This window comes from Cryptococcus depauperatus, chromosome 1 (genome assembly GCF_001720195.1).
Source record: "Cryptococcus depauperatus CBS 7841 chromosome 1, complete sequence".
Lineage (NCBI taxonomy): Eukaryota > Fungi > Basidiomycota > Tremellomycetes > Tremellales > Cryptococcaceae > Cryptococcus > Cryptococcus depauperatus.
The window spans coordinates 2628756-2656749 of NC_089468.1; the positions used below are offsets into that span (position 1 = coordinate 2628756).

The 27994-nt window shown below is 45.3% G+C and overlaps 7 protein-coding genes and 1 non-coding gene across 8 annotated transcripts; 4 read left to right on the forward strand and 4 right to left on the reverse strand.

Moving 5' to 3' along the window:
- Positions 1–268: 268 nt before the first annotated feature.
- On the forward strand, positions 269–3721 carry L203_101033 (uncharacterized protein; the record flags this gene model as incomplete). Its single annotated transcript, XM_066210484.1, has 5 exons — positions 269–361; positions 472–593; positions 813–2239; positions 2289–3249; positions 3298–3721. The coding sequence occupies 5 exons, from the start codon at positions 269–271 to the stop codon at positions 3719–3721; spliced, it is 3027 nt and encodes a 1008-aa protein (XP_066066581.1).
- Positions 3722–4215: 494 nt separating this feature from the next.
- Positions 4216–5949, forward strand: L203_101034 (uncharacterized protein; the record flags this gene model as incomplete). The annotated part of the gene is made up of 8 exons (XM_066210485.1): positions 4216–4538; positions 4594–4690; positions 4743–4791; positions 4844–5215; positions 5274–5555; positions 5611–5685; positions 5751–5824; positions 5881–5949. 8 exons carry the CDS (start codon positions 4216–4218, stop codon positions 5947–5949), a joined length of 1341 nt encoding a protein of 446 aa, XP_066066582.1.
- Positions 5950–6282: 333 nt separating this feature from the next.
- L203_101035 (DNA-directed RNA polymerase II subunit RPB1) lies at positions 6283–11870 on the reverse strand (the record flags this gene model as incomplete). Its single annotated transcript, XM_066210486.1, has 10 exons — positions 6283–8724; positions 8774–9889; positions 9940–10048; positions 10109–10130; positions 10183–10262; positions 10307–11055; positions 11102–11368; positions 11421–11593; positions 11644–11737; positions 11787–11870. The coding sequence occupies 10 exons, from the start codon at positions 11868–11870 to the stop codon at positions 6283–6285; spliced, it is 5136 nt and encodes a 1711-aa protein (XP_066066583.1).
- Positions 11871–12506: 636 nt separating this feature from the next.
- On the forward strand, positions 12507–14980 carry L203_101036 (uncharacterized protein; the record flags this gene model as incomplete). Its single annotated transcript, XM_066210487.1, has 5 exons — positions 12507–12558; positions 12606–12778; positions 12834–12932; positions 12982–13822; positions 13875–14980. The coding sequence occupies 5 exons, from the start codon at positions 12507–12509 to the stop codon at positions 14978–14980; spliced, it is 2271 nt and encodes a 756-aa protein (XP_066066584.1).
- Positions 14981–15332: 352 nt separating this feature from the next.
- L203_101037 lies at positions 15333–15420 on the reverse strand. The gene has a single exon. It is a non-coding gene; the product is annotated as a tRNA-Phe (tRNA).
- A 652-nt stretch (positions 15421–16072) lies between these two features.
- On the forward strand, positions 16073–20638 carry L203_101038 (uncharacterized protein; the record flags this gene model as incomplete). Its single annotated transcript, XM_066210488.1, has 4 exons — positions 16073–16960; positions 17009–19594; positions 19656–19804; positions 19855–20638. The coding sequence occupies 4 exons, from the start codon at positions 16073–16075 to the stop codon at positions 20636–20638; spliced, it is 4407 nt and encodes a 1468-aa protein (XP_066066585.1).
- A 491-nt stretch (positions 20639–21129) lies between these two features.
- Positions 21130–22678, reverse strand: L203_101039 (serine/threonine-protein phosphatase PP2A catalytic subunit; the record flags this gene model as incomplete). Its single annotated transcript, XM_066210489.1, has 7 exons — positions 21130–21138; positions 21183–21246; positions 21303–21474; positions 21521–21719; positions 21770–22069; positions 22120–22203; positions 22586–22678. 7 exons carry the CDS (start codon positions 22676–22678, stop codon positions 21130–21132), a joined length of 921 nt encoding a protein of 306 aa, XP_066066586.1.
- A 489-nt stretch (positions 22679–23167) lies between these two features.
- On the reverse strand, positions 23168–27989 carry L203_101040 (uncharacterized protein; the record flags this gene model as incomplete). The annotated part of the gene is made up of 12 exons (XM_066210490.1): positions 23168–24226; positions 24276–24752; positions 24801–24938; positions 24990–25108; positions 25162–25800; positions 25852–25996; positions 26048–26169; positions 26222–26375; positions 26428–26861; positions 26930–27354; positions 27403–27712; positions 27761–27989. 12 exons carry the CDS (start codon positions 27987–27989, stop codon positions 23168–23170), a joined length of 4251 nt encoding a protein of 1416 aa, XP_066066587.1.
- Between the last annotated feature and the right edge of the window lie 5 nt (positions 27990–27994).

Genomic DNA, 27994 nt, shown 5'->3' on the forward strand with positions numbered 1-27994 from the left:
GCCGATAAATGCGAAAAAGTGGGCAAATTTGCTCCAAATATGTAATTCCATTTTGGGTATTGCGGGAATTTATGACGTGGCGATGCTGAGTAGTAAAAGATTACACGTGGCATTTTTAGACAATATTGGTCACCTATGGCGGAGATTTGCACATGTCCGCCTTACATCATTCCGGTTCTTGCCACCCATCATTTCTATCTTGCTTTATATTCTTCATTCCATTCGACTTTTCTCTTTCTTCATTTCGCAAGTTTCCGACTTGGCCGCCATGTTTATCATCAAGGCCACACTCAAAGACGAGACTCGGCGCTTTACTTTTGATGCTCGCCAGTTTCCGCCCTATCGGGAAGTACAACAAAAGGTATATTTTATCTGCAACGCCATATGGCTATAGGCAACGCTGACGTGACTGCTCCGGAATTCCTGATACTATATCATACACTTGTCACCATACCATAAAACATTCTGCAGCTCCGAACCATCTTTAATCTCCCAGCCACTTGTCACCCGTTTTGGGTCAATGTTCTTCTTTTTCCAGATGACTCGCGCAATGCAAGAATTATGTTTAAGCAGCATGTGTGTGATACTGGAGAGTAAGTTCTGTCTTGCTGCATGCTTTTGTCGAAACACGCCGGAACTGGACGCATTCGTGCAGGTTCTTGGTTGTGTGGCAAATGCAGTGGCGGGAGATATCATTGAGAGTAATACTGACTATCTGCATTCCGCTTGTGTCTTGTGTTGTCAATGAACTTTGTTACTACTGAATGTCCACTTCTTGTTGGCATCCTTTGTTCTCTCCGTTCTCCACGCAGGTACGAGTCTGCTCAAGCACCCTTTCGGAAGACCATCGGTCCTTCGCCAGCTTTAGTCTTTACAATTCTCTTGACATCTGACCCCAGAATGACTTCTGTTCATGGGTTTCACCGAGCCAATCAACTGCTTGCTGCTCTTGACGCCATCGCTATCCAACGCATGGGGATTCAAGAGTCACTAACTTCTGAGAAAGGCTTACTCCTTTCGCTTGAAGACAAAGCTGCAGAATGTGTCCGCGAGGGCGATGTTATCGGCAGAGAATTTTGGACTAGCCGAGCCAATGAAAAGCGTCGGCACTTTGAGCATCTCGAGTCAGCTTTGAGATTTTGTGATACTCGTCTTAAAGAATTGAACGAGGAGCTTGATAATAGGCCGTTACATGGCTATCACCAAACTCTTCGTGAGTTTGCGGAAACTGAGGGCAGAGAAGAGGCTATTCGCGCTCAACAGACAGAGGATGGACTTGCGGCTTGGAGGGCCTCTCAAGAGCTCAATTGCCCACCCATGATGCCTTTTCCGCCTTTGGAAAGTATCTTGCATCCTCATCCTTCCGCTTTTGCCTTCCCAGGCTTCCTGCCTCCTCCCTTATCGCAACTACCTAATTTCATAAACAAACCTCCACCCCCACCATTCTTTATCCCCAGCTCCCATCCTCGTCATCAAGAGAGAGTGCATGCCCATGAGCGCCGACTTAAGAGCATGATTGAAAGTGTTTCTGAGATGCTCAATCCAAGCAACCCGAATGGGCTTGTTCCTGCTCAGGAAATCAAGTCCATGCTAGACGGCTTTTTGAACAATCTTACCAATCAACTCGCCAACACTTTTGACAGCTCTTCTCGTATATCTGTTTCAGACAACTCTCCTGAGCCTAGAATCCCTGGCGCCTTTGTGCAGACGTCTTCGCAACCCCAAGTTGATGCCCAATGCCAAGCACAGTCAGAGGAGAAGGTAGCTCCAGCTCACAAACTGGGTAGAGGTGGCTTCCGTCATCGTCGAATCTGGTGTGATGGGTGCGAGCAGGAAATCAGAGGCATGCGATACAAGTGCGATCAATGCCCTGATTATGATCTTTGTGGTTCTTGCTTGCCTCTCCTTCACACCTCTGAGCTTCATCCGATTGCGCATACCTTTAAGGCTATGCTTCATCCCGAGCTACAAGAGCGTATTAAACTTACGCCTGACGGCAATGCAGATGAAAGTAGTGTGCATGCTGCGACGTGTGACCTCTGCAACTTGACGATTGTTGGTGTAAGATGGAAGTGTCTCAACTGCCCCGATTGGGATTCCTGTGGTAACTGTGCCAGCTCGCTTAACCAGAATCACCCTGGCCACAGTTTTGTCAAGCTGTACAAGAAAAGCGATTATGTCGTTAGCGCTGCTATGGAGGCTAGAGACATGGTAGATCATTCCAATGTCTCTTGTGACGGTTCGTTCAAAGAAAGAAGTTTTTATGTCCCTAGCTGACCTTGTGACAGGCTGCATGTCCCAAATGCATGGCATCCGATACAAATGTATGCATCCGTCTTGTTCCGATTATGATCTTTGTGAAAAATGCGAAGCTTCTCCCTTGCCAGTGCATCCCAACAGTCATCCCATGCTCAAAATCAAGGTTCCTGCTCGGGTCAACTTCCGATCATCCTTCCAGTCCAAGGATCATCTAGAAGTCACCAGCCACCAACCGTGCAACCAGCATCAAAAGAGGTTCTCTTGTACCCGACTTCGAGGCCACAGTCAGGCTCATGGAGATGCTTTTGGTTCTAGGAGGGCAGGACAATGGCGTCAATCAGATCCTTCACCTGCACCATACTATAAACCAGTCAGAGAGCATGTCACTTTGGCTGGTCCTCCTGATGTACCATCGGAAGGTGCTACTACTGTTCGCATTCCTCAAACCTATCTTGCCGAATGTAAAGCAAGTGTAGTCGACGGGCGAAATCAAGATAAGCAGGCAGACGCCTATACTCCAGAGGCTGTGTCGCCCATGATGGCTGACATGACTTCATTTATCCCAAAATGTGTCAACGACACGGCTGTGAACACGCCTAAGGCAGAGGTCATTGATTCTATAGGCATCAAAGAGCCCATCGGTCCTCTAGACATCTTTTCTTTTGTCCGCCATTCCACAATTCCTCCAGGAACTGCGGTGCCTGCTGGTACTATCTTTACCAAAGTGTGGAAGTTTACGCATTTCGCTTCTGGTAAAGAGTACGATTTTGAGTCCGTCAAGCTTGTGCATCAAAGTCGTGGTGCTGACAGCAGCGGCCTCACCGGCTGCGACGTTGATCACAAAATCACAAAGGATGAGATCAAGGAAGGCGAAGGTGAAATCAAGATTGTGGGACTTAGAGTCCCTGATAAACCAGGTGAGGAGGTCTCGGAATGTTGGAGGTTCGTGGATGAGAAAGGTGTTGAGTATGGTCAGCCTTTCAAGCTGAGGTAAGTGTTTTTTGGCTTCATAGTATCGAAGGTATTGATGCGTCTTAGGATTACCGTCAGTGAGGACCTCATGCAAAGCAAGAGTCTCAGTTCATCTAGTGTGGTCATGCCTTCCAATTTGAATCAACAAAATGTTGACCCTACTATTCTTCAAAGGGACCAGGGGACGAATTTGAACGTTGACTTTGGCAACAATGGACCGTTTAGTTCTTCTATTGGCACCCCAGTCGAGTCTGGGCTGATTGCCTCCACCAACACGTCTGCGTACGCCTCTCCTCTCGCATCTCCATCTAGTTGCTCTGCCCTTCCATCTGCCGTCAACACTGAAGATGACGATATCTCCATCATCTCATATGATGACACTATTGTCTCAGTAAGCACTAAAAGTGCTGAGGCTCATGATGCTGAGAGTGACGGGGGTTTTGAGCTTGTAGAGGATAGCGAGGACGACTTGACTGTGGATGAGCTTTAAATCCAAACATCATCAATCCCTCTAAATATCGCGTATCGCTTGAGGCGAAAGAAGCGCTTTTCATTTTCATATTATTTTTTTTGCTGTAAACCACCACTCTTGATCTCGCTTTGCTTGTATACATGAAAGTTGTCTGATTGCTCTACATTGTTTATGCTAGTAGAAAAGAAAATATGTGCCTTGGTTCTTTTTGTAGCTAGATGTCGAATCAAAGATATGCCATGATGTTGTTGAATACTGTCATCATTCACATAACCAAATTTTTTGTTACGAAATGAAGAGTAGTAAGATTTTTAAATAAAAATGGAGATCACTTCGGACCGGCATCCGGATAAATCATAAGGGTTCATCTACATTTTATTTTCCATTCGATATACATTACCGAAAGAGATAATTTAAAATAAAAAAAGGTTATGGCATATCTTGCAATTATCCTTAACTTGTATATATATAATCAAAAGGTAAAACATAAGATACCATCCTTTCTAAAGAATATGGGAGAAACCATTGAGTTAAGCACTGCCACTCCAAGTATTTACGATGCCTCAGACAGATCTTTTCAAGTCGAGCAGGATCAAGTCGAACCTGGCATAGCCCAACATGCCCTTCCTCCCGTTGATACAGGTCGACAAGCGTACCTCTTCCTCCTTGGCTCTACTTGTATCGAGATTCTCGTATGGGGCTTGCCATTTTCGGTTGGTATCTTGCATGTGTATTGGACCAATACACTATTCAAAGGCGAAGGATCATCTATCGTGACGTTGGCAGCGACGCTACAGACCGGATTGTTGTACATGAGCGCAGCCTTGTTTGGCCCGTCAGTACCAACATGAAGTCGAATTGCGAGATGAGATACTGATGCAATGTCATAGGTTATTGACAGCCTTTCCTAGATGGCAGAGGACTGTTCAGGTGAGCGGTTTAGCAGCTGCATCGTTGTCAATGATCTCCAGTGCTTTTGCAACAAGAGTAAGTCTTTTGACGACATTTCCATCATATCGTTGGACTGAAAAATATTAAGCCATGGCATTTGTTGGTAACGATTGGGATTTTGTATCCTTTTTCAGGTGGTGGGTACTATGAGCGGCATCGTCAAAGACATGTTAAAAAAGGAAAATTCAGCTTTGTACTTGCCTTGTGCTACCTTGATGTTTGAATGGTTTTCTGTCAAGAGAGGGTTAGCCACTGGCATCATGTACGCCGGTACTGGTGTGGGCGGTACCATATTTCCGTTCGTCATGAACGGCCTCCTGAACAATGTGGGCTACAGAGCAGCCATGATTTCGCTTGGATTGGGTTATGCCGTTCTTGGTTCAATTGCTCTCGTACCTATCAAGAGACGTATACCCATTTCTAGGTATGGTCATGCAAATTCTGGCAGGAGAAGACAAAACGTAAATTGGTCTCTACTAAAGAGCACCACGCTGTTCATGGGATCCATGACTATTTTTTTCACGAGTTTGGGTAATTTTGTTCCCAGCTTGTGGCTCCCATGTGAGTCCTAATCGCTGTGTCTTTTTGCGATATATTGCTTATATCCTTGTCCACCTAGCCTATGCCAGCGAACTGCACCTTCAACATCCAGACGGGACTGCCCTTATTGCCATCCTCAATGCCTCGTCCGTTCCGGGAAATGCTCTTCTAGGTTTTCTGTCTGACAGAATACCTCTCTGGGCGGTTATCCTCATTTCTTGTATGGGCAGCGCATTATCTTGTGCTTTTCTATGGGGTTACGGGACGAATGTGGGAATGCTGGTAACGTTTGCAGTCGTCTTTGGATTGTTAGGTCCAAGTTTCACGTCCTTGTGGACAAAGATGATTAGTATTATCTCGAGTTAGTATTCATTTTATCTCAAAAGACATAGACGATGCTGAAACAAGAGTCGAAGAGGACGATCCGATTGCTCCGGCTTTAGTCTTCTCCATATTCACGTTCATAAGAGGCATTGGAAACTTTACATCTGGTGTGTCTCTTCTTGATACGTGGGTACTTGAATACTTGATTGATAACCGCTTGTGGTATTTTCAGGACCTATCTCGGGAGCACTCTTGAAAGTAGATGCTTTTCAAGGCGCTTCAGGGGCGTATGGTTTTCACAACTATGTGAGTGAATGAGCTGCTCTTAGTTGAATCAAGCTTACCAACATTTTCATATGTAGGGCATCCTTTTGGTTTATACTGCTATCACTATCTTGACTGGAAGTGCAACGGGGTATATCTTCAAGTGAGAACAACTCTAAGATTGAGGTTCGCGATCAGTGCATAGTCAGCTTGCAACTCTATTAAATATGTCGTTAATTATATGCATTGATGTTTTGATTCGTTTATGTTGTAGTCGGATGATATATTTGAAATTTCACTGCACGCGTATTGAGTTAATTTAGAACTTGTCGAAACCAACGAAACTTACTATCCTGGAACTGATCACTACCACGTCAGTAGAAATCAGAGGTGGCGGCTGAATCAAGCACGTAAAGAAAGGACAGCACCGCGCAAACCCATGACCCAACAGCAAAAGGCACAAGATGCATGATCTAGATGTTCACTTTTTATGTCAGACGCTACCGACGTGGTGAATACTGTGGACTAGTAGGGGAGAAAGCTGGACTGGTAGGGGAGAAAGCCGGACTGGTAGGGCTGTATCTAGGACTAGTAGGCGAGAATGCTGGACTTGTGGGACTGTATCTGGGGCTAGTAGGACTATATTGGGGTGATGTAACACCACCCATTGGACTCGTCGGGCTGTATGCCGGCGATGTGGGTGAGTACGGCGATGTTCTGGTAGCTCTATTTCCTGCACCTCCATAAGCAGGAGAAGTTGGAGAGTAAGTAGGTGATGAAGGCGAGAAAGAGGGTGAAGTCGGTGAGAACTGTGGAGAAGTAGGGGAGTATTGTGGAGATGTTGGAGAGTACGCGGGACTTGTTGCGTTGTAGCTGCCGCCGGAAACCCAAGGTGAAGCCCCACCAGCACCGGTAAAAGGAGAGGTTGGACTATATCCTGGAGATGTAACAGCAAAGGGAGAAGTTGGCGAATATCCAGCTGGGGACGAAGGCGAGTAACCCCCGGGAGACATTCCACCCTGCATAGGAGACTGGCCGTATCCCAAGTAGGCGAAGTTGGCTCCCTCGTCATTCGCGGATGTCTGCATGGGCGAGAATGCGGCCTGTCCCAATAACCCCTTGTCACCTGACCATATAGGCGACATGCTGTCGTATGGCGTCATCGCACCTCCCGGTGTCATACCACCAGCTATGCCCGCAGCCATCATGTTTTGAACAGGCAGTCGGTGATCAACGATGACATCCTTGAGCATATTCATGTCGAGTGACACGTCGAAAGCGCCAGTACCCATGGGCGCCATTTGGCCCAGCAATACATTCTCAGCTACTCCCTTACAATCATCCACATCACCGACAGCAGCGGCTTCAAGCAAGATCTCGACAGTTTCTTCAAACGCCGCTCTTGAAAGCGCACCAGCATCTGTCCTGTTGATGCCATGTCGGGTGATAGACATGAGCGAACCCTTGCTGCACATAAGGTCACACAAGAGTGCAAGGTGTCGATAATTGACATAGGAACCGCCCATCTCAATAACACCATTAAGCTCTTTATACAGCGCGTTCCTAGCAGCTTCAATACCAAGCGTCTCATACACTTCATAACAGTTGTTGGAGTACGTTCTGATCGAGTCAACGCCATCAATAGCCATAACTGCCTTGAGATTGATACCATCTGTTTCGAGGAACCATTCTCGTTCTTGGTCATACTCGCCGCTTTGAGAGACTACTACTTTTTTACCTTCCGAGATAAACACTCGCTGGATACCAGTAATACCGCCCAACTCGACCTGGTCTAACAAGGTACCCTCAATCCTTTTAAGGAACATGTCTTCGTCACCCAGCAGTTCCTCATCCTCCTTTTCTGCGACCACACGTATACGAATAATAAGCTTGGGAGCGTTGTCTTCAGAGTGAATCACAAAGACATCTTTGCCAACAGTGTTGGCAATGGCATCAACAATCTGAGACATCTCGTAGCCACCTTCGAGAACCTTGGCTCGATCAAGCTCTAAACGAAGTAACCATGGCGAATGAAGCTCAAGTCTGATGTCTTCGTCGGGAATTGCAAAAAAGGCGTCTACAAAGTCCTTGTCTTCCTCGATATCTGTGGAATCAAGTTTTGGGTCGTAGAAGATTTCCACGGATGCAGTGATATCCCTCAGTCTCGTGTATGTTAGCTTCCGCATGATTTGGTGTGCATCTTCTTCTGTCCTGCTATACTCTGGATCGAGATACACATTGAGAGCAGGCGTTCGGATATTGGTAGCAACGTTAATAATTTCTTTTAGACGAGGCACACCACCTGTGACAGATTTACTGGCTACACCAGCATAATGGAACGTGTTCAAAGTCATTTGGGTTGCGGGTTCACCAATAGACTGAGCGGCAAGAGTTCCAACCATCTCCGCAGCATTGACAACAGCCTTGTTGAAGATCTGCTCAATTTCCCCAATAACCCAATCGAACGCTTCCTTGTTGAGGTGATACTCTTCCAATACTCGACGGACAGCAAGATGAGACCGAAGAAGAATATTGAAGACCAGTGTAGCATTGTGTTGCGCTGCTTTGCTAATGTTGTCGTCACCACGCACTACGATTAGTCGTTCGCTCAATGCCTGCCTCTGCTCTAATAGGTAAACAGGATCAAGATCACTTGGTACACGTGGGTCAATGTGAAAAATTTGCTGAGAGTTTTGTATGACACGTTGAATGTTGACAGGCAAAGGATGGCCAGGAGTACCATCTTGATATATGTCATTTCGAAGATGCAATCGATCTTCAGAGAGTTGGAAGAATTCTTCGTCAAGAAGTTTTTGGAGGGATACGGAGGTTTGATCGATACTTGCTTGTAAAGTACCCTTGGAAAAACCATTACTACCAAGGACATCAATCTTGTAACGTCGTTCATATGCTCGATCCGAAAGTCTTATAATGTCCAAGCTCTGTCAAAGTATCAATCTTTATTCGCTGTAGTTCAGGTAAATGACACACCTGTTTCTCCATAGCAGCACCGTCCATACCATCTTCTCCATACAAAAATTGCACAACCTCCCCAACGCTGTTCCTCACCGTCCCATCGTAAGCTACTTTCAAGTCTTCCATCGCTTTCACCAGTCTTCTTTGAATATACCCAGTTTCAGCAGTCTTGACGGCAGTATCAATCAAACCTTCTCGGCCACCCATGGCATGGAACCAAAACTCTTGAGGAGTCAATCCTCGCAAGTAAGAGTTCTCGACGAAACCTCTCGATTCTGGTCCATAGTCATCCCTTGAGAAATGTGGTAATGATCTGTGTCTGAACCCAAAAGCAATACGTTTCCCCTCCACAAATTGTTGACCTACAACACCGGACATTTGCGAGATGTTGATGAATGAACCTTTGGCACCAGATACGACCATCTGCTTGACATTGTTGTCTCCTTTGAGATTGTCTTGAGTGGTCTTACCCGTCCAGTCACGTGCCTTGTTCAGCTCAGCAGCGATGGAAGCTTCTAATGTTTCTCGAATTGTCATACCAGGCTTGGGTTTCATCCGGTTCGCCTCCGCCTGATGAATCAACATTTGTACTGTTTCCTTAGCTTCAACCATCTTGTTGGTGATGCCAGCCATTGTAACTTTGTCGACAATTGTGTCACCAATACCAACAGAGAAACCATAATGTAAAAGCCAGTAGTCCACCATTTGTTGTACGGCTGAGAAAAAATCTCTTGCCGCAACATGTCCCAACTCTCTGAAAATAACGTGCACAAGACCGTTGTTTGCGCTTCCTGCCATGTTCTTCACAATTGTTCCGTGAACCAATTCTCCATTTTCTATCAATACGTTCTCATCAGTGACATCGATGGGGGAAGGTTTCTCATTGTTTTTGTAAGTTATGTTGATTCCTTTCGGGATGGTCATAGACAGCAGCTGTTTGCCGGTCCACATAGGCTTGGGTTTGAATATAGCTGGAGGAGGTATTGTGCCATCCCATTCAGGAAGCCAAAGAAGAATGTGTTGAACTTGGAGCCAATCAAGAAGGTTGTCTCGTAGGGTGAATTTACGGATACCACAAAGTGTGTCTTGAACAATACCCATTACTGGTTTGTTGGCTTGAGGAGAAACAATCTATTGATCGTTGTTTAGAGGGTCTTTCTCAGTACCAAAACAGAGCTCACCTGTCGGGGAACCCAAGCAATTTGGCTTAACTCAGCCCTGGTCTCTTCGCTCTGTGGCACGTGTAAATTCATTTCATCGCCATCAAAATCAGCGTTGTAAGGCGAAGTTCTGAGCATAGAGTAAGCCAAGCTGCTTAATAAAGTCTTTGCAGACCGTCTTTTGACCTACACAGAAAGATTCAGACGGAAAGCTAACATGTGAGTTAACTTCCAGTTGCCTGCTACGATGCGAATGAGACTCACTAGAATAGTTCATGAGTTTGACTCGATGAGACATCATGGACATTTTATGCAGAGATGGCTGTCGGTTGAACAGTACATAGCTGACATATGTCAATGACCAATTTCTTGGAGTATCAAGACTTACTCTCCATCCTTCAAATGCCTTTCTACAATCCATCCAAACTGCAAACTAATAGGCTCTCCAGATTTTCGGTACTTGAGATCGATTCGCTCTCCAGTATCTTTGACATAATATCTCGCACCAGGATATGTGGCAGGGCCATTGTTCACAAGCGTTTGGAGATAGACAATGTTATACGGGGTTACTCTCTCTGGATAAGTTAAAGTCATACCAATACTTTTTGGTACACCGACTTGATCCAATTGTAAATTGGGATCACCAGTAATGACCGTTCGCGCAGAAAAGTCCACGCGTTTTCCCATCAAGTTTCCTCGCATTCTTCCTTCCTTCCCTTTTAATCTTGCTCTGATAGCTTTAATAGCACGTCCACCTTTTTGCTGATCTCGAGGAAGACCCGCTATGTCATTATCCATGTATGTACAGACATGATACTGTAAAAGGTCGAATTGCTCATTCACTACACTTGGAGGAACACCTTCTGCTTCCATACGACGGACGACACCGTTAAATTTGATGATTTGGGAAAGTTTGTATGTCAAGTCATCTTCACTTCTCATAGCTCCTCCGTCAACAGAGATAGAAGGCCTCACTGCTGCAGGCGGCACCGGGAGAACTGTCAAGATCATCCAATCAGGTCGAGCGTACTCCGCGTTGAGACCCATAATGTGAAGATCTTCGGGAGTAATTTTCTTGAGGATATTGTGAACTTCTCCAGGAGAGAGATTGCGTTCTTCTGGTTCGGCTGCTTCGTCCTACAAATTGATCAACAGAATCCAATGGAGAGCCAAAAAATCGTACCTCTCCCTTCTCGGTAGGTTTCCAAACACCATAAAGCTTTAAACCCTTTTTTCTCCATAGAGGCTGTTCATGCCCACATCCACCATGCCCTTTCAGCTGTGGCTTTTGTTCCTGCAGGTAATCCTCCTCAAATGTCGCATCACCGTTCTCCTTCTCATCAAGTTCGTCAGGTTCACAGATTTTTTTGTCTTTTGCTAAAGCCCAGATATGTTTGAGCCGATGCTGAGCTTTAACTCTTCGAACAGTGTTGCCAACCATTGGATCGCGCTAGAACAACCAGCTGAGTGCTCCCTGTCAAGCTCATAGCAAGCGTACGTACCATATCGACCTTTAGTCTGCCGCAGCTATAACAGACACATTCCAAAATCTTTTTCACTTTGACAATGAAACCCTGATGAAATACAGGTCGAGCGAGCTCAATATGACCAAAATGCCCTGGGCATTCCGACATACCCTCCAGACATGTTTGGCATTTAAAGTTGCGATCAATGGCTGTACCAGACGTGAACAAGTCATCACCGCACCATGGCGGGACGACTTACTGCCCATCTTAGGGTCCATCAGACCTCCTACTTTTTGCCTTCCATTCTCATCCATAACTTCTGTGGATTCTATCTTGGCTACCGAAAATGCTTTCTTCTAGGCGTTAGTTGCGCTTTCTATGTGAGATCACCACACAACGCACAATCTCTTCAGGACTCATGATACCAAACTGGATCTCCTTCACCTGCTTGGCCGGCGCAGAAGAGTAGGGAAACGTGACTGTCATAATGGCGACACCTTTTTGAATACTTTTTGACTCCTAATACCTTTGTACTCGTACAACGCCACCGAGATATCTATTGGGTGGGTAGATGAAAGTCGGGGAGAGTTGAATCTTTTTGAGGAAAGAAAACACGAAGCCCTGCGGCGACTGGTTGCCAATCGCCCTCTTTTATATGTTGCAAGAGAAGAGAAAGATTAATGACAAGTAGAAATGGCAGTTAATAATAGAGAGATAACTAACAATGATGATACACAAAAACCAACGAAGAGAAGGCTGACTGAGTGGACTGCCTCATCCGGGATATCGGAAATATCGTTTACAAGTGTCCCGATCTTTATCGGCTTTCGCCGCCATTCTGTTCAGAGCGGAGATAAGATAATGTCCGTCGCAATACGTCAGCCTAGTTATCACTATCTCTCTTCTTTTCTTCTTTTCTATTCGAGTATTTGACTCTTCCACCAGAAACTCATCTATCTGCATTGCCGTCAAAGGTGATTCAGTCAACTCTATTGTATATCCAGTTGCCCGTATACTTTCTATAATTAGAGGGTATCAAGCACAACTTTATCGTATCCTTTGTCAGCAACAAAGACGCTTCTAGCAACCTCTAACCAGTACTGATTGCGTGTGTCAATCATTATGTCCTGGCTCTGGGGAAGTAGTACTAATCCTCAATTTGAGGAGCTCATTGGTAGACTCTTCTTATTCTCTATGTTCTGTGGACTGATGTATCTTTAGAAAAGGCATGTTCGCCTCTCAACCTTCCGTATCCACAATCTGAAGATATCGCAACATCATTAGAGGCTGCCGACATGATCCGCGCAAAGGCTGTACAGCCAAAGAGTGCCATGCAAAGTCTCAAGAGGAGACTTACAAGCAAGAATGGAAGAGTGCAAATGTATGTGATAGGGGTAAGTCTTAGCTTTTTCAGTTTACATCTATAATACTGATGGATCCCTGATACAGCTTTTAGATACGTGCATCAAGAATGGTGGTGACCATTTCTTGGTGGAAATAGCAAGCAAGGAATTTGTAGATGAGATGGCCAATCTCATACGATCTGAGGTGCGTCAACTGCTGTTGTCATCAACCACTTACTGATGTGCATGTCAAGAGTGCCAGCCCAGAAGTACATCAAATGCTCATTAAATATTTTCAGCAATGGGCACTCGCTTTCCAGCTTCGGCCCGAGCTTTCCTTCTTTGTAGACGTATACAACGAATTCAGAAATTCTGGTGTATCTTTTCCTCCGCCTCCAGCTCCCATCCCATCTCACCTTTTGACAACTGCCACTGCCCCGGCATGGATTGATTCTGATGTTTGTATGCGATGTCGATCTGCATTCACTTTCACTAACCGTAAACATCACTGTCGAAATTGTGGCCTTATCTTTGATCAAGCGTGCTCAAGCCATACAATGGCGTTGCCAAAATACGGTATCACAGATGAGGTTAGGGTATGTGATGGATGCTGGATGACTGGAGGAAGAGGAAAAGCAGATGCGCAGGCGCCGGCAGTTCCGGGCAAGACGCTACGCTCGCGTGCTGATGTTGACGCCGACCTACAACGTGCCATTGAGCTTTCTCTAGCTGAACCACAGCCTGGAGGTGTCAATTACATACCTTCCGAACCCCCATTGGCCCAGGCGGAGGGGAAAGATCTCGATTATGATGATCAGATGCGTCTCGCTATCGAAGCGTCTCTAAGAGATGTCGAATCTCGACCATCTGCACCTGCTGGCATTGAAGAGCCTGAATATAGGCCATTACCGACTTTCGATCTTACTCCGAGAGAAAACGAGACAGTGCTGGCTTTTTCAAATACAATAGACCAAATGGTCGCTTATGGAGAGAGGGATTTGAAACGTTTTCCACATGCACATGTGTTGGCGGAGCAGGCCTGCGCTGTGGGAGAGAAGCTGAGAATGAACGTGGAGGAAAAGGCCACTAAGCAGCGTGAGTCAGATTCCTGATTGTAATGTTGAAGTCGCTTGCTGATGTTTTTTAGAGATGTTGATGGAGATGCAAGCCAAGCTCTCCGAAGCAGTTCATCTTTATGGTCAAATTTTAGACGGGCAGCAGGCATACACCCAGCGTAAACTACAAGAAGAGCAGGCCAGGCGGTATCAAGAGCAACAACAGCAATATTACGGTGTACAACAATATCAGACGCAACCATATAGTCAATACATGTCAAACGGATTCCAACAATCTGCTGCCCCGCAGCAATATTATCAGCCTCCTCGTTCGCAGACCCAGACTCAAACTGTTGCGCCTTCAATGTACCCTTCAATTCCGCTTGTTACCTCTGGTTTTATTCCCCAACAGCCTTTTAGGCAGGAAGCTACATCCATGCCTTCTGCATATTCGCCTCATTGGACACCTTCGCCGGCGCCCATCCATTCGTCCACTCAAACACAGCAGCAGTCTGTTGCTTCCAAAGATTTTTCTGTCAATACTTCATTTGTTTCTTCTCCAAACTTATCTGTGCCACATAGGCAAACGTCTGCCACATATGATGCACCTGTACCGGTAATCGAGGATAACTCTACAATCCACGCTCAACCATCAATACCCCGCGAAATCTCTTCAGCTCCCCCTCCAGTGGATCTATCGACTCACCCCAGCTCTCCTACACGTCAAACTTCTCTATCATCTGCCCTGTTGCAGGCATCTCATTCGCAAGAAATCCTCATACAATCTACACCCCATGCTCCGTCAGTAGATTTGTCGAGAAATGGGCCTTATGCGAATGAAATGACTTTTGGTAATACATTTATGGAAACTACAGCCATGGGTCCTGAGGAAACTCAATATGAACGGTCCCAAGAAGTTCAACAATATCCCACTCAGGCTCAACAGCAACCGACGCTGCCATACACGCGTCCTAATCATTCTCAATCCCAAAACCAATCTCAGTCTCAGAGCCAACTCCAGTACGCAATGCCCAATGCACAGGCACAGCAGCAACAACACCAACTTCCACCCGGACACTACAATGCTGCCTCGTTCCCCCAACCTCTCCCTCCTACTGTCTTTCCCGATGCGCCTCTAGATGCTCCGAAAGGGCTAGAAAAGCAAGAGAAGGAGGAAACACTATTGATTGAACTATAAGAAACGAGTGAAATGAGGATGCACTTACTCGAGAATATGATGAGCAATGTGACTGTACGTGTCATTTATGTAATTTGGGAGAAACAGTATGATAAAATGGTCATTACGCAGCTGTATCATATATACATATCCAATGCATTTTTATCATTGCGACCTGTAGGTATTTCGAACCGATGTCTCTGTCAAACGACGTGTCATGTAATTCAGACGAACCCTTCAAGCCTGAATGTACCTACCCTTATCAAATTGACTCTGGTTCGGCCAATGTTATCTTGACACCCGTTCCACCAATGACCACCACAGGAGATGACAAAAAATTAAGCTATAAATTCCAAATCGGCCATAAAAAGGTTGGCGCCACCCGGGATCGAACCAGGGACCGCACGATGGAGGCTCGTAAGAACTTCAGTCGTGCGCTCTCCCAACTGAGCTATGTCGCCTAGATTAACGTTTGGGGATCATTCATTATTATTATATATCTATTTCTGGTAATGTGATTCCATGGCATCGATTTGCGGTGCTCTAGACAGAAGCTAACAGATTTACATCAATCAATGATTGATGTCTCTTTATTCCTCTTATATGTCTACAAGACAACAAAAGCCAGATCCATCACATAAAACCCTCAAGATATATGGCGACTGCTGGCTCAGCGTGATATAGAGCAAGAGGAAGACAGGTGTCTATATCTTCATCTTGCTTAAAACGCACAGGCCTTTTTCCACTCGTTCTGTTGGTTTTGTTATGAACAATTGCAAGTTTTTCTTTCTCTTTTATCTTTACACATACTATGAAAACTCATGCATCATAGCATACATCCTCAACAGACACCCGTATATGTCCTTTCGTCAAGCATCATTGCCTTTGGAACTTTTGTTTGGTTTCGCTGGGTGTATTTGTGCATCCTGACACACCACCTGAAGTGGCCAAAAACGTCCTCTTCAACATTTTCCTCCTTTGTCTGGTTATAACCATTGCCGGTAGTAGAAGGTATAGGGAAAGGCGAAATTCGTCGTCGTACAGTTTGGATATTGAGAATCTGACAGAAGGTACTCAGAGACTCTTGACAACTCTTGTCTCAAGGGCAAAACAATGGGCTTATTGTCTCGATTAAGACATCGGACATCCACAGCAGCAGGAGAGCAATCGTTTTCATTGACTGTAGACTCAACAACACATTTACCATCGACAACGCCTAGTTCACCAGGCTTCACCCCCTTGTCCCCTACAACATCTATTGCGTCGCGCATAGCACGAAGACCATGGAAAAGGGAAAAGCATGACGGAACCAATGTCCAGAAGATCTCTGGCCGAAAGAGCAAGGAGGAGGGGAAGACGTTGGACAAGCCAATAGTAGTAGGAGGCCCAAGGTATGATGATCTCGACATCCCTCCATTGCCACCACACTGGTTGTCAAAAGTTGAGCCTGCCAGAGGCTCAGCCAGCGCGATCGCGTCTTCCACAAAAGACGGATCTCAGGAACAGCTTCAAAAACAGCTTCAAAATACCACTTCTCAAAGCCATCTAGCTGCCTCTATAGAAGATAGCGATAGTGCGGAACATCAGAGGACACATGGTGATCGATCATCGGGCGAATCTTCCATGCAAGGAGGCTTACTCGGACAGTTGAGTTTTGAGACTGGACATATACGAGAACGGAAGGCATCAGGCTCAAGCTGGCTACAAGATATAGGGGAGCTGATGCGACCAGCCAAATCTTCTGTCCAAAACACGCCCTCTCAAGGATGTAATGTGTATATCGTTGCTCCTTCGACACCCGAAGATGACTCTTTGGTTATAATAAATAGTCAAGATGTCACACCTGAAAACAAAAATGAGGATTTGCAACAGACAGGTACCACTATAACAGAAGAGGAAATTGAGGTTTTGGAGTCAGCTGAAAAGAAGTACAAGTTTTGGAAGAGTGGAAAGAAAGAACGACACTCAAAAGCTACAGACGACTTGATTCCATTTGATAGGGTGAGTTTCATGGCTACTCACTATCGTTTTTCTCACAAACGAGGCTAGTCTGAACCACCAACTCCCAACGGACTCACATCTTCATCAGCAACTGGGGATTTGACCAGTCTAGCCACTCCCCCAAATGCTGCCCTAACCCGCCCACAGCAATCGAGACGTCCTTCCTCATCAATTCTTTTTAATCGTTTGAGTCGTACTGTTCCTCGAACAGCAAGCAAATCTCCTGAGATGGATGAGGAGGGGTCGTTTCAGCTCACTGGGTTCCGCCACATCTCAGGGATGTCCGACGTAGGAGATCTCGAGGGATACTTGACCCATGTCAAGCGAGAGTCTGTTGTTGCTTTGGGTCATGACCAGCCTGCCGTTCTCAATGATGATGGCAGAAAATCTCCTACTGCGCTCCCTACATCGCAATCTCTGCAATCTCTGACTCGTCCAATTCGACCTATACCTCTATCTCGACCTTCTAGCATGGCCCACTCACTGACCTCTGTGGATGACGTCTTAAACTCTCCGAATCCAAACAGAGTCAGCGTTGCGGCATTCAAAAAAGGTCTTCGACGTCCTAGTGCTCCCATTGTCTCAACACACAGCGACATTGGGCATGAAATGTGCCTAGATGAAGACGATGATGATATCCCTCTAGGTGTTCGTCGGGCTTCCCAAACTATGTGTGATAGGCTATCAAAGCAGAAAAGTACATTGTCTCTGTCTAGTATGCGAGGATTGAGCCTCGATGACATTGGTAAGGACAGACAGAGTTTGCTTGCGCTAGCACCGAAATCTACTGAAAGAGATTTGATCTTGCACCAAGGACGGTTAAACAATTCTTCAAGCCCTCATAACAAAGATAACAATAAAACATCAAGTGGCTTCGTAGTTAAAAATAGACGGCCTACCAGTCCGGAAAGCGACCCAACTAGGAGTCCCCCTCAAAGTCAGATACCTGTCGTCTCTCAATCTAGTGGCCTTGGGCTCCCTGTATATGCAAGCTCCACTTCTAATCATATTCCATCATCAGATTTGGCTGCTATGAAACAACAAAAGTTATCGCAGCCTTCCTCTCCCCCTGTTGAGAATCCTATTGAGGGTAGCTATTTTCCAAGATTCGTTGCGACCCAGACACCAATGCCCTCAACATCGCAATCCGTATATGTACACCAATTCAAGTCGAGACTTGATTCCGGAGATAGTCCTTCCCCTTCTTCGTTATCTATCGCCAAACCACTGCCTGGCGCGCAGACACACCTCAACGGTAATCAGCCTCCTAACGCCAATGATCGCGCTCTTCCCCCATTGCAGCATAGTGCCGAGCTGTCACCAACACTTACTTGCATAAACTTGCCATTGCCACCTGATCTAATGCCAGACACCCCTCCAAAACCTCCTCTTGAAACTCAATCCCGCCAGGCAATGAATGACTCCAACTTTGCCGCGTTGCCTGTCACGCAAAAGAAGCGAAAATCTTTATTGGAAGAACCGATAAAGTACCTTTCAGGATTGTGGGGCAGCCAATCATCTGGTGAAGATGGATTCGATCCAGTGTTAGCGGCCAATTCGCTGAGAATATTGGGCGGGGATGAAGTAGAGTCGCCAACGAAGATGACTTATGATGAAGGGGTATTGGGCGGGCATAATCATGTGTCACCAGACCATCAGGCATCTACGTTAGGGGCTGCACGTATAGGAATAGAGAGTTTCCGTTCCCCGCTTTCCGAAAGGCTTGCAGGTGTAGCAACCTCTGCACCGCGCACGCAGAAGTCTACCTTCAAGAGGCTCAAAACAGATGACAATTTACCCCTCGCAACTACAGGAGATTTGGAGTCTTCTACAACAACCAGTGATTCGACGCCAGTCAGCCGGCAGCCTCCTTCAGGATCAATCCTTATCCCCAACAAGGTTACGCATGGTCAGAAAACGTCCTCAAAGCAGCATAGCGGTATTGAAACCAAAGATCAAGCAGACGTGTCAAAGCGTTGTCAAATATCCGAAACGACGACTTCTCTATCTCACCAGTCTACTAGACGGGCACTTGGAGATCACCAGCGACCTATCTGCCAGAACCGCGCTGTTTCATCACCCATTGCAGCTACCCAGACAAAAAACGCAAGCATGAGTGGATGGCTTCAAGAAGGTGGTAGCGAAGACGATGATGAGCCTTTACAGAATGTAAAGCACCGCTCTTCGGTGTCTTCAACGATAACCGCTCCACGAAAAATGCCTGTATGGCCAAGCTCGTTTCCCACTCCCCCTACTAGCGTCGCAACAGCGAGTAACAAATCTACAAGCTCACCTCAGAGACGCAAGCCTCTTATTGATCTTAGACCTTCTGTAAGCCCCCCTCCTAAAACCATGTACAACCATTTGTCAGACACACGATCTTCCATTTCCTCTCGCAAGACTGAAATATCTTCTACAGCATCTTCGACATCTACATCAACGTCTGGCCGAACCTCTCTCCCTTCCCCCACAAGAATGCAGGTCAAGTTTGGTAATCCGGAAAAGAAAAATTTGCAATTAAGAAGTATAATTAGTACCCAGAACAGAGATGCTCTGGACAGAAACAGTGTCAGTATTGTCAACGGCTTAGCGACGTCAAAAACTGGGAATAGCCGGGAATCGAATAATGATCAAGTAAGGCTTTCATATTAACGATAAGTTCTCCTATTTTGTAGCGGCTCACTCTATAATCTAGTTCTCGCCGCCAACTCTTCGACAGCGAAGGCAATCAGAGGGGACTATGAGACACTCGTCCCCATATGATCCACCTGTCCAAGCTCGAATGCTTATGCAAGAGCATCAAACTATGTCCGATATGCAGAGCATGTCTTCCGAAGAATATCTGTGAGACTGCAGTCTTGACCTTTTTGAATTTACTAACATTAATTTAACAGTACATGGCAAAAACAGCAATGGCAGATGCAGTACATGGCGGCAGCGTATCGTGTCTCGGAAGAAGAGTGGGAACGCCAGCGTTTAGTATCTACATCTATTAGCACTCACAACACCTCTGTTCCCTTTGCTCCTTTCCCAATGCCTCCCTTTTCCATGTTTCCACAGCACGTTCTAACCATGGGAAATGGAATGCCTTTGAACTACGGTTTTCCACAAACAACTGGTTACCCTTACTTTCCGGGGATGTTTCATCCGTTTTCAAGCATGGGGCAGCGAATACAAAGTGATACAGGAGGCGGAGGAGAAGCCTGTTACAGCTACGGCACTGGCACACAGTCAGCTTTCGGTGATGAGTTTGGGCCACCATCTGCTATGCCATCTCAACAGCGCTTCTTTGCCAGATCTGAAGCTTTAAGATCATCCGGTATGGAAGCGGGTGCCATGCAATGGAAGACACAAGGCCGTGCGACTGAAGAGACATGGAACAAACAAGATAGTACGCCGGTGATTGGTGTAAGAGAAGTAATATCATCCAGTCCTGTTCTGAATCAAAAATCATCAGGGGTATTTAGGGGATTGTTGGCTGAACGTGAACGGATTGAACTGCATGAATCGATGGAGAAGCAGGCTCAAAAGAGGCTCGAGAAATCGAGGCAGGGAAAAGAAATGGAAAGATATCCAGGAAGTCCACCTTCAAGCTGGACGAGGAAGTCTGTCGAATGGTCCGACGATTTTTCTACTCCAAGAACATCCAACAGAACAAAAAGTCAAATAGTAAGCTGAAAATGGACATTTATAGCATAGTTTCCCACTTGGCATTACCATAATGTTTGTAACGTACATAAGATGTTTCAAAATTTCTTGTATAAATGACCGACTAGACATCCCAATGTTTTGATGTTCACGCACACCGAGTACCACAAGCACAAGCCATGTCAAATCCACATTGGATATTAGCATGACAATTTATAGTTATAGCATGTATATTGGTCAAGCAATCTGCATGCCTCGGCGCATTGGTCCCAGTGTATAAGTCTTGCTACTTGTCCATCCTTCTACCTTTTATTGCAACTCCAAATTTACACGTCAACACAAAAGTTATAACTTATAGATCCGTTGTGTTCATATCGGTATAACAGATACAGATTGACATGACGAGCCCGGGGTATGTCGTATTCGCAAAGACTTTATATTGTCATGAGAAAAGAACAGAGTTAAGAAGAGAAGAATACTGTAAGAATGAATAAATAAGGATGAAGAACAGTTTCACGTATTTAGAGGAACTAAAGAATCGTTAGTGTGATTTAACAAGCGCAATTACACATACATAGTCTGGAGGTCGTCGGGTAACAAGAGGTTCCCCAGCTCTTGGGGCAGGATCAAATTGCAAACTGATAGCCGTTAATATCAATGCGTACGACATTGACAAGGTTTGGAATGAACTCACAAGGTGTATTTGAGAGCATCATCTACTTCGAGTATAGCAGCCTGGTTGCCACATCGATAGCAGTAATTTGGTGCAGAGAAGATAGTGACAACGTTGCGTTCCTGTGACCAAGCAAAGCCTTCCATGACCAGTTGATGTGCCCGCGCTACCAGTGTGAGCCCATTGTTATGGTCTTCTTTGTGTCAGTTTACAGAAAATTATTCTGAATAAGTATTTACTAAATGCCTCTGATATGTCTTGTCCAAAAGTATATCCGGCTCCTCGAGGACTAATACCCCATCCACATCTGTCATCTGGGTCTGACCACAAAAGGTCACACATTGGACCCTCATGAGGTACTTCTTGAATACGGTCAATGGATCGAATATGATCTAGAGTGTCAATTGAAGGCGACAAGCCACCATGAAGGCAGAAAATCTATAAAGAGTGTCATTACTGGCAATAATCTCCTTCTGCCTGGCACGTACTTGGTTATCAATCAAAGCAGTCAAAGGCAAGTAATCAAACAGGTCGGTGAAAAACTTCCACACGTTTGCGTTTCCGTATTTCCTCAAACACTCATCATAAAAGCCGTAAACTTGCGTAATCTGTCTTGACTCGTGATTTCCTCGCAGGATGGTCACTCGGTCTCGGTATCGCAATTTTAACGCAACCAAAAGAGTGACTGTTTCAACAGAGTAATATCCTCGATCAACATAGTCACCCATAAAAAGGTAGTTGGCGTCTGGTGAGTTGCCGCCAATTCTAAAAAGCTCAGAGAGGTCATGCTTCAACACGTCAATATGTCTGTGCGCAAGTCGTATCAACTTCAACTTACAAACTGTCCATGAATGTCACCGCAAACTGTCACAGGGCATCGTACAGGCTGAACATTCGATTCCTCCATCAAGATTTCTCTTGCCTATAGAATACAATGCAAACAAAGTCGCAGGGGGGGGTGATCAAATAGCAAAGAAACAATGGTTAGCTAATCTAGAACGCTTCGCCAGTAGCAATCCAACCGCTCTGTATCGAATTCGAAGCAGCTCAAAATGAGAAATTGCAAGAAAGGAAGATATTACACAGATGCAAGAGCGACGCTGCCGTTATCACCGTTTGCTGTATCACTCGTCCCAAATATCCATGAACGCGAGCCTGGCGTCTTGGTATACAGAGTATGGCAAGCGACACCAACGCACAACGTTCGTTTCGGCCATGACCAATGAATGCCAGCCATCACTTCCTTTATCCAACAAACACCGCGATTGTCATTTTGCTCCAATACAAAATTGCCTCAGACTCACCTTGTCGCATAGTTTCTTCACCTCTGACTCGCTGAGAGGCTTGCATTGCATCAGTTGAGTAATCCATGCGTCCAAATCATCGTTGGCTGACATGACGCTTGTTAATCGTTTCGAGTAGCTTTGAGGAAAGGATGGACAGAGAAAGCGTTAAGTGATCAAAGACTTGATTGACTGGCCAGGTTATCTTTGATCTATCGGATCTTTCCTGGCTATAGTGCACAGCTGCGACGCGTAGTTATTTTGTGAATTTGAAAAAAGCAGTGAAAAGAGATGGAAAGAGATGAATGGTAAAAGATAAAGATAAAAACAAAAACAAAAACAATTTGCTTGAGTGCATAAGTGACGCTGACGATTGAAAACTCCATCTAACAGCACGCGTCATAACGCCGGAAATCTCCGAGAAGAGGCGCATAACATTGAGACTTGCATCTCTCTCTATTCTACTTCAACACAAATCACTATGCATTCTCTTGGATGGAATGATTTCTGTCATGTAAATACAACATGTATACCAATCCTTGACTATACACGCTCTTTGTTTTCGCTGAAATCTCATTCGAGCATTATCCGATTAATCGCTCCCTATGCCTCTGTAGTTGCAGGCATTCCCCCTCTTCCTCGTCCTCTTCCTCTGGCTAATGGACCGCCACGTCCGGCAGCATCCTGGGGCCTGCCTCTGCCCCTAGGAGCATTATGGTGGATTACGGGAGTACCACGAGGCACGTTTCTCCCACGGGCAACATGATTGCCTCTTACCCCGCCTCGTCCTCGGGCGGCACCGATACCGGGCTTGGAAATCGCACTCTGATGAAGGTTGGCAGGCTCAGTATGAAGCCGATGAATTTCAGTATCAATATCAACCGGTGATTGAGTAACTCCTTGATGGTGTCTAGGCCCAGTAGACGCTCCACCGATCATTGTAGACGTCTTCTTCACACTCAATCCACTGATTCCTCCAAGTAGCTTCGCTAACTTATCTTCGCGATCAACATTTTGAGCCTGAGTCGTTTCTGTTTCTGGTTTCTGACTCTTCGCGGCTCCACTGTAGTGCAGATGACCATTCGCGCCAATGATAGTGCTTTTCTGAGGAGAAGATTGTACTCCTCCATTCCGTAGATTATGAGTGGGGACAGCAAAAGGCCTAGAAGTAAGTGAAGGTTGGCGAGCAGGGACGGAGGATTGATAATGCAAGCCTTGGACAGCGGGACGTGGTCCGAGTTGAGGTTGAAAAGTACCTTCGGGCACGACCCTCGGCCCAGTGTTCTCCATAACCTGAAACTGCCTTCGCGTCAAGTTGAGGGATGACCAGAACGGTACGCTTGATCCTCTATACTCGGAACATCTGCCTTGAAGAGTGGTGCCGCCCATAAAAGCTGTATCCCATATTACGTCAATGCTTGTCATCCCTAGACCGACAACAACACCTTTCATGCCAGTTGGCACACCACCCGCTGCAGGGTCATGCACCATAACCACACGATGACCAATGCTGAAGACTTGACCTTGCAAGCGGTAAATTGCTTGCACAGGTTTAAGCAAGGATTGACGAGGGACATCTCTAAGAAGCCGCTTCTTGATCTTTTGAAGAGATTTGTAGGAGTTAAAATTTTTGGCTAGTTTATCAATCGCCTCGCAAGTCTCCTATCAGGTACTGTCAGCAGAATGACAATTTGGAAATGTTGAGCCTAACCTTCTCCAGTTGATCTGCAAAAAGGGATACCGTTTCTAGATCTGTAACATCGTTATCCTTGCACCATTTCTTCATCTCCTTGATCACGCTGTCTGGATCTTTTGAGGACGGACAGAGTGTTTTACTCTTAACCATGTCACCACCTCTAGCCTCCAAGTGTTTAAAAACCTCGGGGAAAGCCTGCTTGTATGCTCCAAGTTTTTGCGCTGCCAATTCACTGTACTCCCAGCCTCGGTCATTTCTCTTGGTATAGCCAAGAACCTTCAGGCCTTTGGACTCAAATTTGAGTGGAAGTCCGATATTGGTTCTAGAACCATCTTCTAGTTGTACAAGCAGAGTTGATGTTATGCGAGAAAGAGCGAGTGCGGATATTCCCAGGCGTTTACAGAGTACAGGAGCTGGATACCAAACACCACTAGGACGATGGGCGACTAGCTTCATAAACTCAACATTTTCTTGGTCTTCATTATCAAAAGCCTAGTTCATGTCATGAATAATTGATTCAACACAAACATCATCACCTACAGCGCACACGACATCTAGAGTCTGCTTCCCCTCGTTGATAGCTGTTACTTGGGCAGCATAACCATACATCATTGCTCCTAAGAAAACGACTTTTTCTCCAACAGGATAGTCGATCGTCAAATCAGGAGGAGCTTGCTCCTAATCGTTTGTCAATAACCTCGAAGCAGAATACAAAAAGACAAGGCCCACCAAATATCGTTCGTCCTCAAACGTGACTTGCGATACTGACATTTGATAGGCTTGCACGATTTCCTTATCCGCAGTTTCATAGTTTTTTACCAACGCTCCTGTATCGAGATGTTTTAGCCCTGTTTGTTTGTCAAAATGTGGTCAAATGTTTAACACAATGTGGTCATTTCACCTTTCAATGGCCGGACATGTAACATAATTTCCACAGCGCCGATAATGACACCGCACCGTTTGGAATAATGCCTTTCAACTCCATCTGCTTGTCTGCGCCAGCGTCCCGCATCCTGTAGTGGGCTAGCAACAATCTTGTTGGCCTTGCCAATCCGGTGCATCTCATATTTAAACATATCGTCTGAGACAGCAACAACAAGACCTTCTTGAAGGTAAGGCCAAGAATGGTAAGTTTTTTGACCTATAGTGGCCTGTGCAATTTCGGAAGTCTTGAAGGTCTCTTGTTTGCCAGTGATTGTGATTATCATTGACTGATTCTTGCTCTCAGACTGGAACACATTGACACCATGGTACCCAAGAGCACCATAGTGAGGAAGAGTCTGCAAAGATGGAAAGCCAGCTAATGCAGAAGCACCGAGGTGAACCCCATCCAATAATCCAAAAATCAGCTCAACATCATCACCGAGAGTCGGTAGACGGAACTCGGAGGCACGACATCGACATCGAACAAGCTCAGGGAAGACGCCTGAGAGAGAAGAGGGGTAAGTATCTTCGCAAGTAGGATCAAACGAAAATTGGGTGCTGAGCACGCCTGATTTGTTTCTATCTCTCTCTTCTGACGTCAACCGTACATCCCGAGCTGAAAAGAAGTTAGTAGCATTCTTCATTGGCATAATAATACAGTAATTACCAGACATTGCTTTCAGTAACCTGTCTTGGTCGATGAAGGGGATTTTCACGACAGCTTCCCAGTCTTGTTTTTTCCCGTTCATATCCAAATCAAAGTTACGAGGATAGAAATCTAAAATCGGAGAGGTATCCTCATACATGAGGTCCTATGTCACTCTTCAGTGAAACATATCGTACCTAGCAAAACGTTTGCTTACTCTGTACGCAAGAGGTACATGCTCTTGACTATCAGCAGGAAGTACACCCATAAGCTGTTGAAAGGGGGTGAAGGGTTTTCCGAAGTCAAAATTGAACTTCATGTCGGATATCATTTTTAAATCTGTAGAACAGTCTCAGCGCAAGAAAGCAGCACCAAATATAAAAGGACTTGCCGGTAATACGGGGGGAATAGTGGTGTTTGTAGAACCAACCCCAACTACAGACGCCTTTGTAGTAATAGTTGAGAATCCATTGTAGACCCTCAATGTAGTGATAAGCAAGTTCGTACAACTGAGTAGAATCATCATAGCTAATCTCGAGTTTATCCTGCACCTTGTCAATGTTTGTTTCTTGAATTTGCGATGTAAGATGAGCTCACACGGTAATACGTTCTTTTGAGTCCATCCATGGCTTCTTTTAATATTTCATTCATTGACTTGTCAACATCTTCAGGGTAACTGTCAACGACAGCAGCTTTGCTCCATTTCTGAAAGACTCTTTGAGCTGCAAGATCCCCTTCATTTTCTTCATCGCTCTCTTTCTCCTCATTGCCGTTTTCATCGTCAGTACTTTCGTTTTCAGATACGCCCTCTATGTTGAAAGTGCAAATAATCAGATTTTGACCATAATCATCGACCTCGTCCCATGAGGTGTGAAGATGTAACTCGTCAGCGAGTTCTTGAACGAACGCATTATCGCGTTTATCCTTAGTGTCTATAAGCTTGAGACAGTCGGTAGATTTGGGATCTTTTTGATGATTTTGTATGAAACTCCGAAGTTTGTTGAGAATCTTCTGTTGCTCCCTAGTGATGACTGACAGGGGTCAATACTCAATCATTTCGAAAACTCTCTTTAGATAGGAGCATAAGGCAGTAACTTACCTTTTCTTCCTTTTTTTCTTGCTCTCTCAATAGTGGTAGTATCTTTAGTATGCGATCCTTGAAAATGCACCTGATCTGCCAGATCATCTTCGAATCTCTTAATTTCAAATTCCGACAGCTTGTCTAGTAATACCTGCAATCTAGGCAACGAAATGGTCCCATGTTCATTGAGATAACCGTCAATTGTAGGTAAAATCTCCTTATAAATACCCCAAATTCTCTCCAAAGCACCTTCATTGATATGCAAGTCTGGTAGATGTGGCAAAAAGTCGTTTCCAACAAAGATGGCCATTAAGATAAAATCATCAATGATGCGTTCAAGATCATACTCGAACAAGAGTTGAGACGACAGAGAGGAAAATTCAAGATCAAGATACTCTCGCATTAGAGAAAGATGGAGAAGGAAAAAGTTTGTGTTGGCGAGTCTTGTTTTAAGTTAGCTTCTCGCTGAACATAAGGATGGGACGAATTACTCTGTAGTCCTTTTTGACTTGCGTCCAAAAGTGACCTCTTCACGTAACAGACAGAAATGAGGATCATGACTTAAAAGACCCAACATTATTAAGTCGGCGTCAAGTCCATATAGGCAATGTCTAGTATTAGGATTGTAGTCTGATTGTGCTTTGCTTAAGCGAATAAATTCTTGGATTTTGTGTTCGCCCTCCCCGGGAACATCATGACCACTGAAAATGACCTTGATACCCTGCCAATCGGCATCTTCGGATATTCGTTTGCGGATGTAGTATTTGAGATGTTGTGATAATTTTGCCATGAACGGTGTACCTAGAGAAATATAGGTACCTTTGTCAATCAATCATCAAGACAACCCACCAGGCGTAATAGCGTTGGAATCAAAAGCCTTCTCTTCAGGCAGCTTTTCACCATTTCTCTCTGCCGTTTCTCGTTGCTCCCGAGCATCTCTTGCAGTTCTGAAACGTCTACTTCGTTGCTGATTCATCTTGGCACGAGGAGCTACACCGTCGATGGCCATGAAAAACACCTTTCTGGGTTTGATCTTGGTGAATAAATGATCAATGTATGTGAAGATTGCAATGATCATTTGTT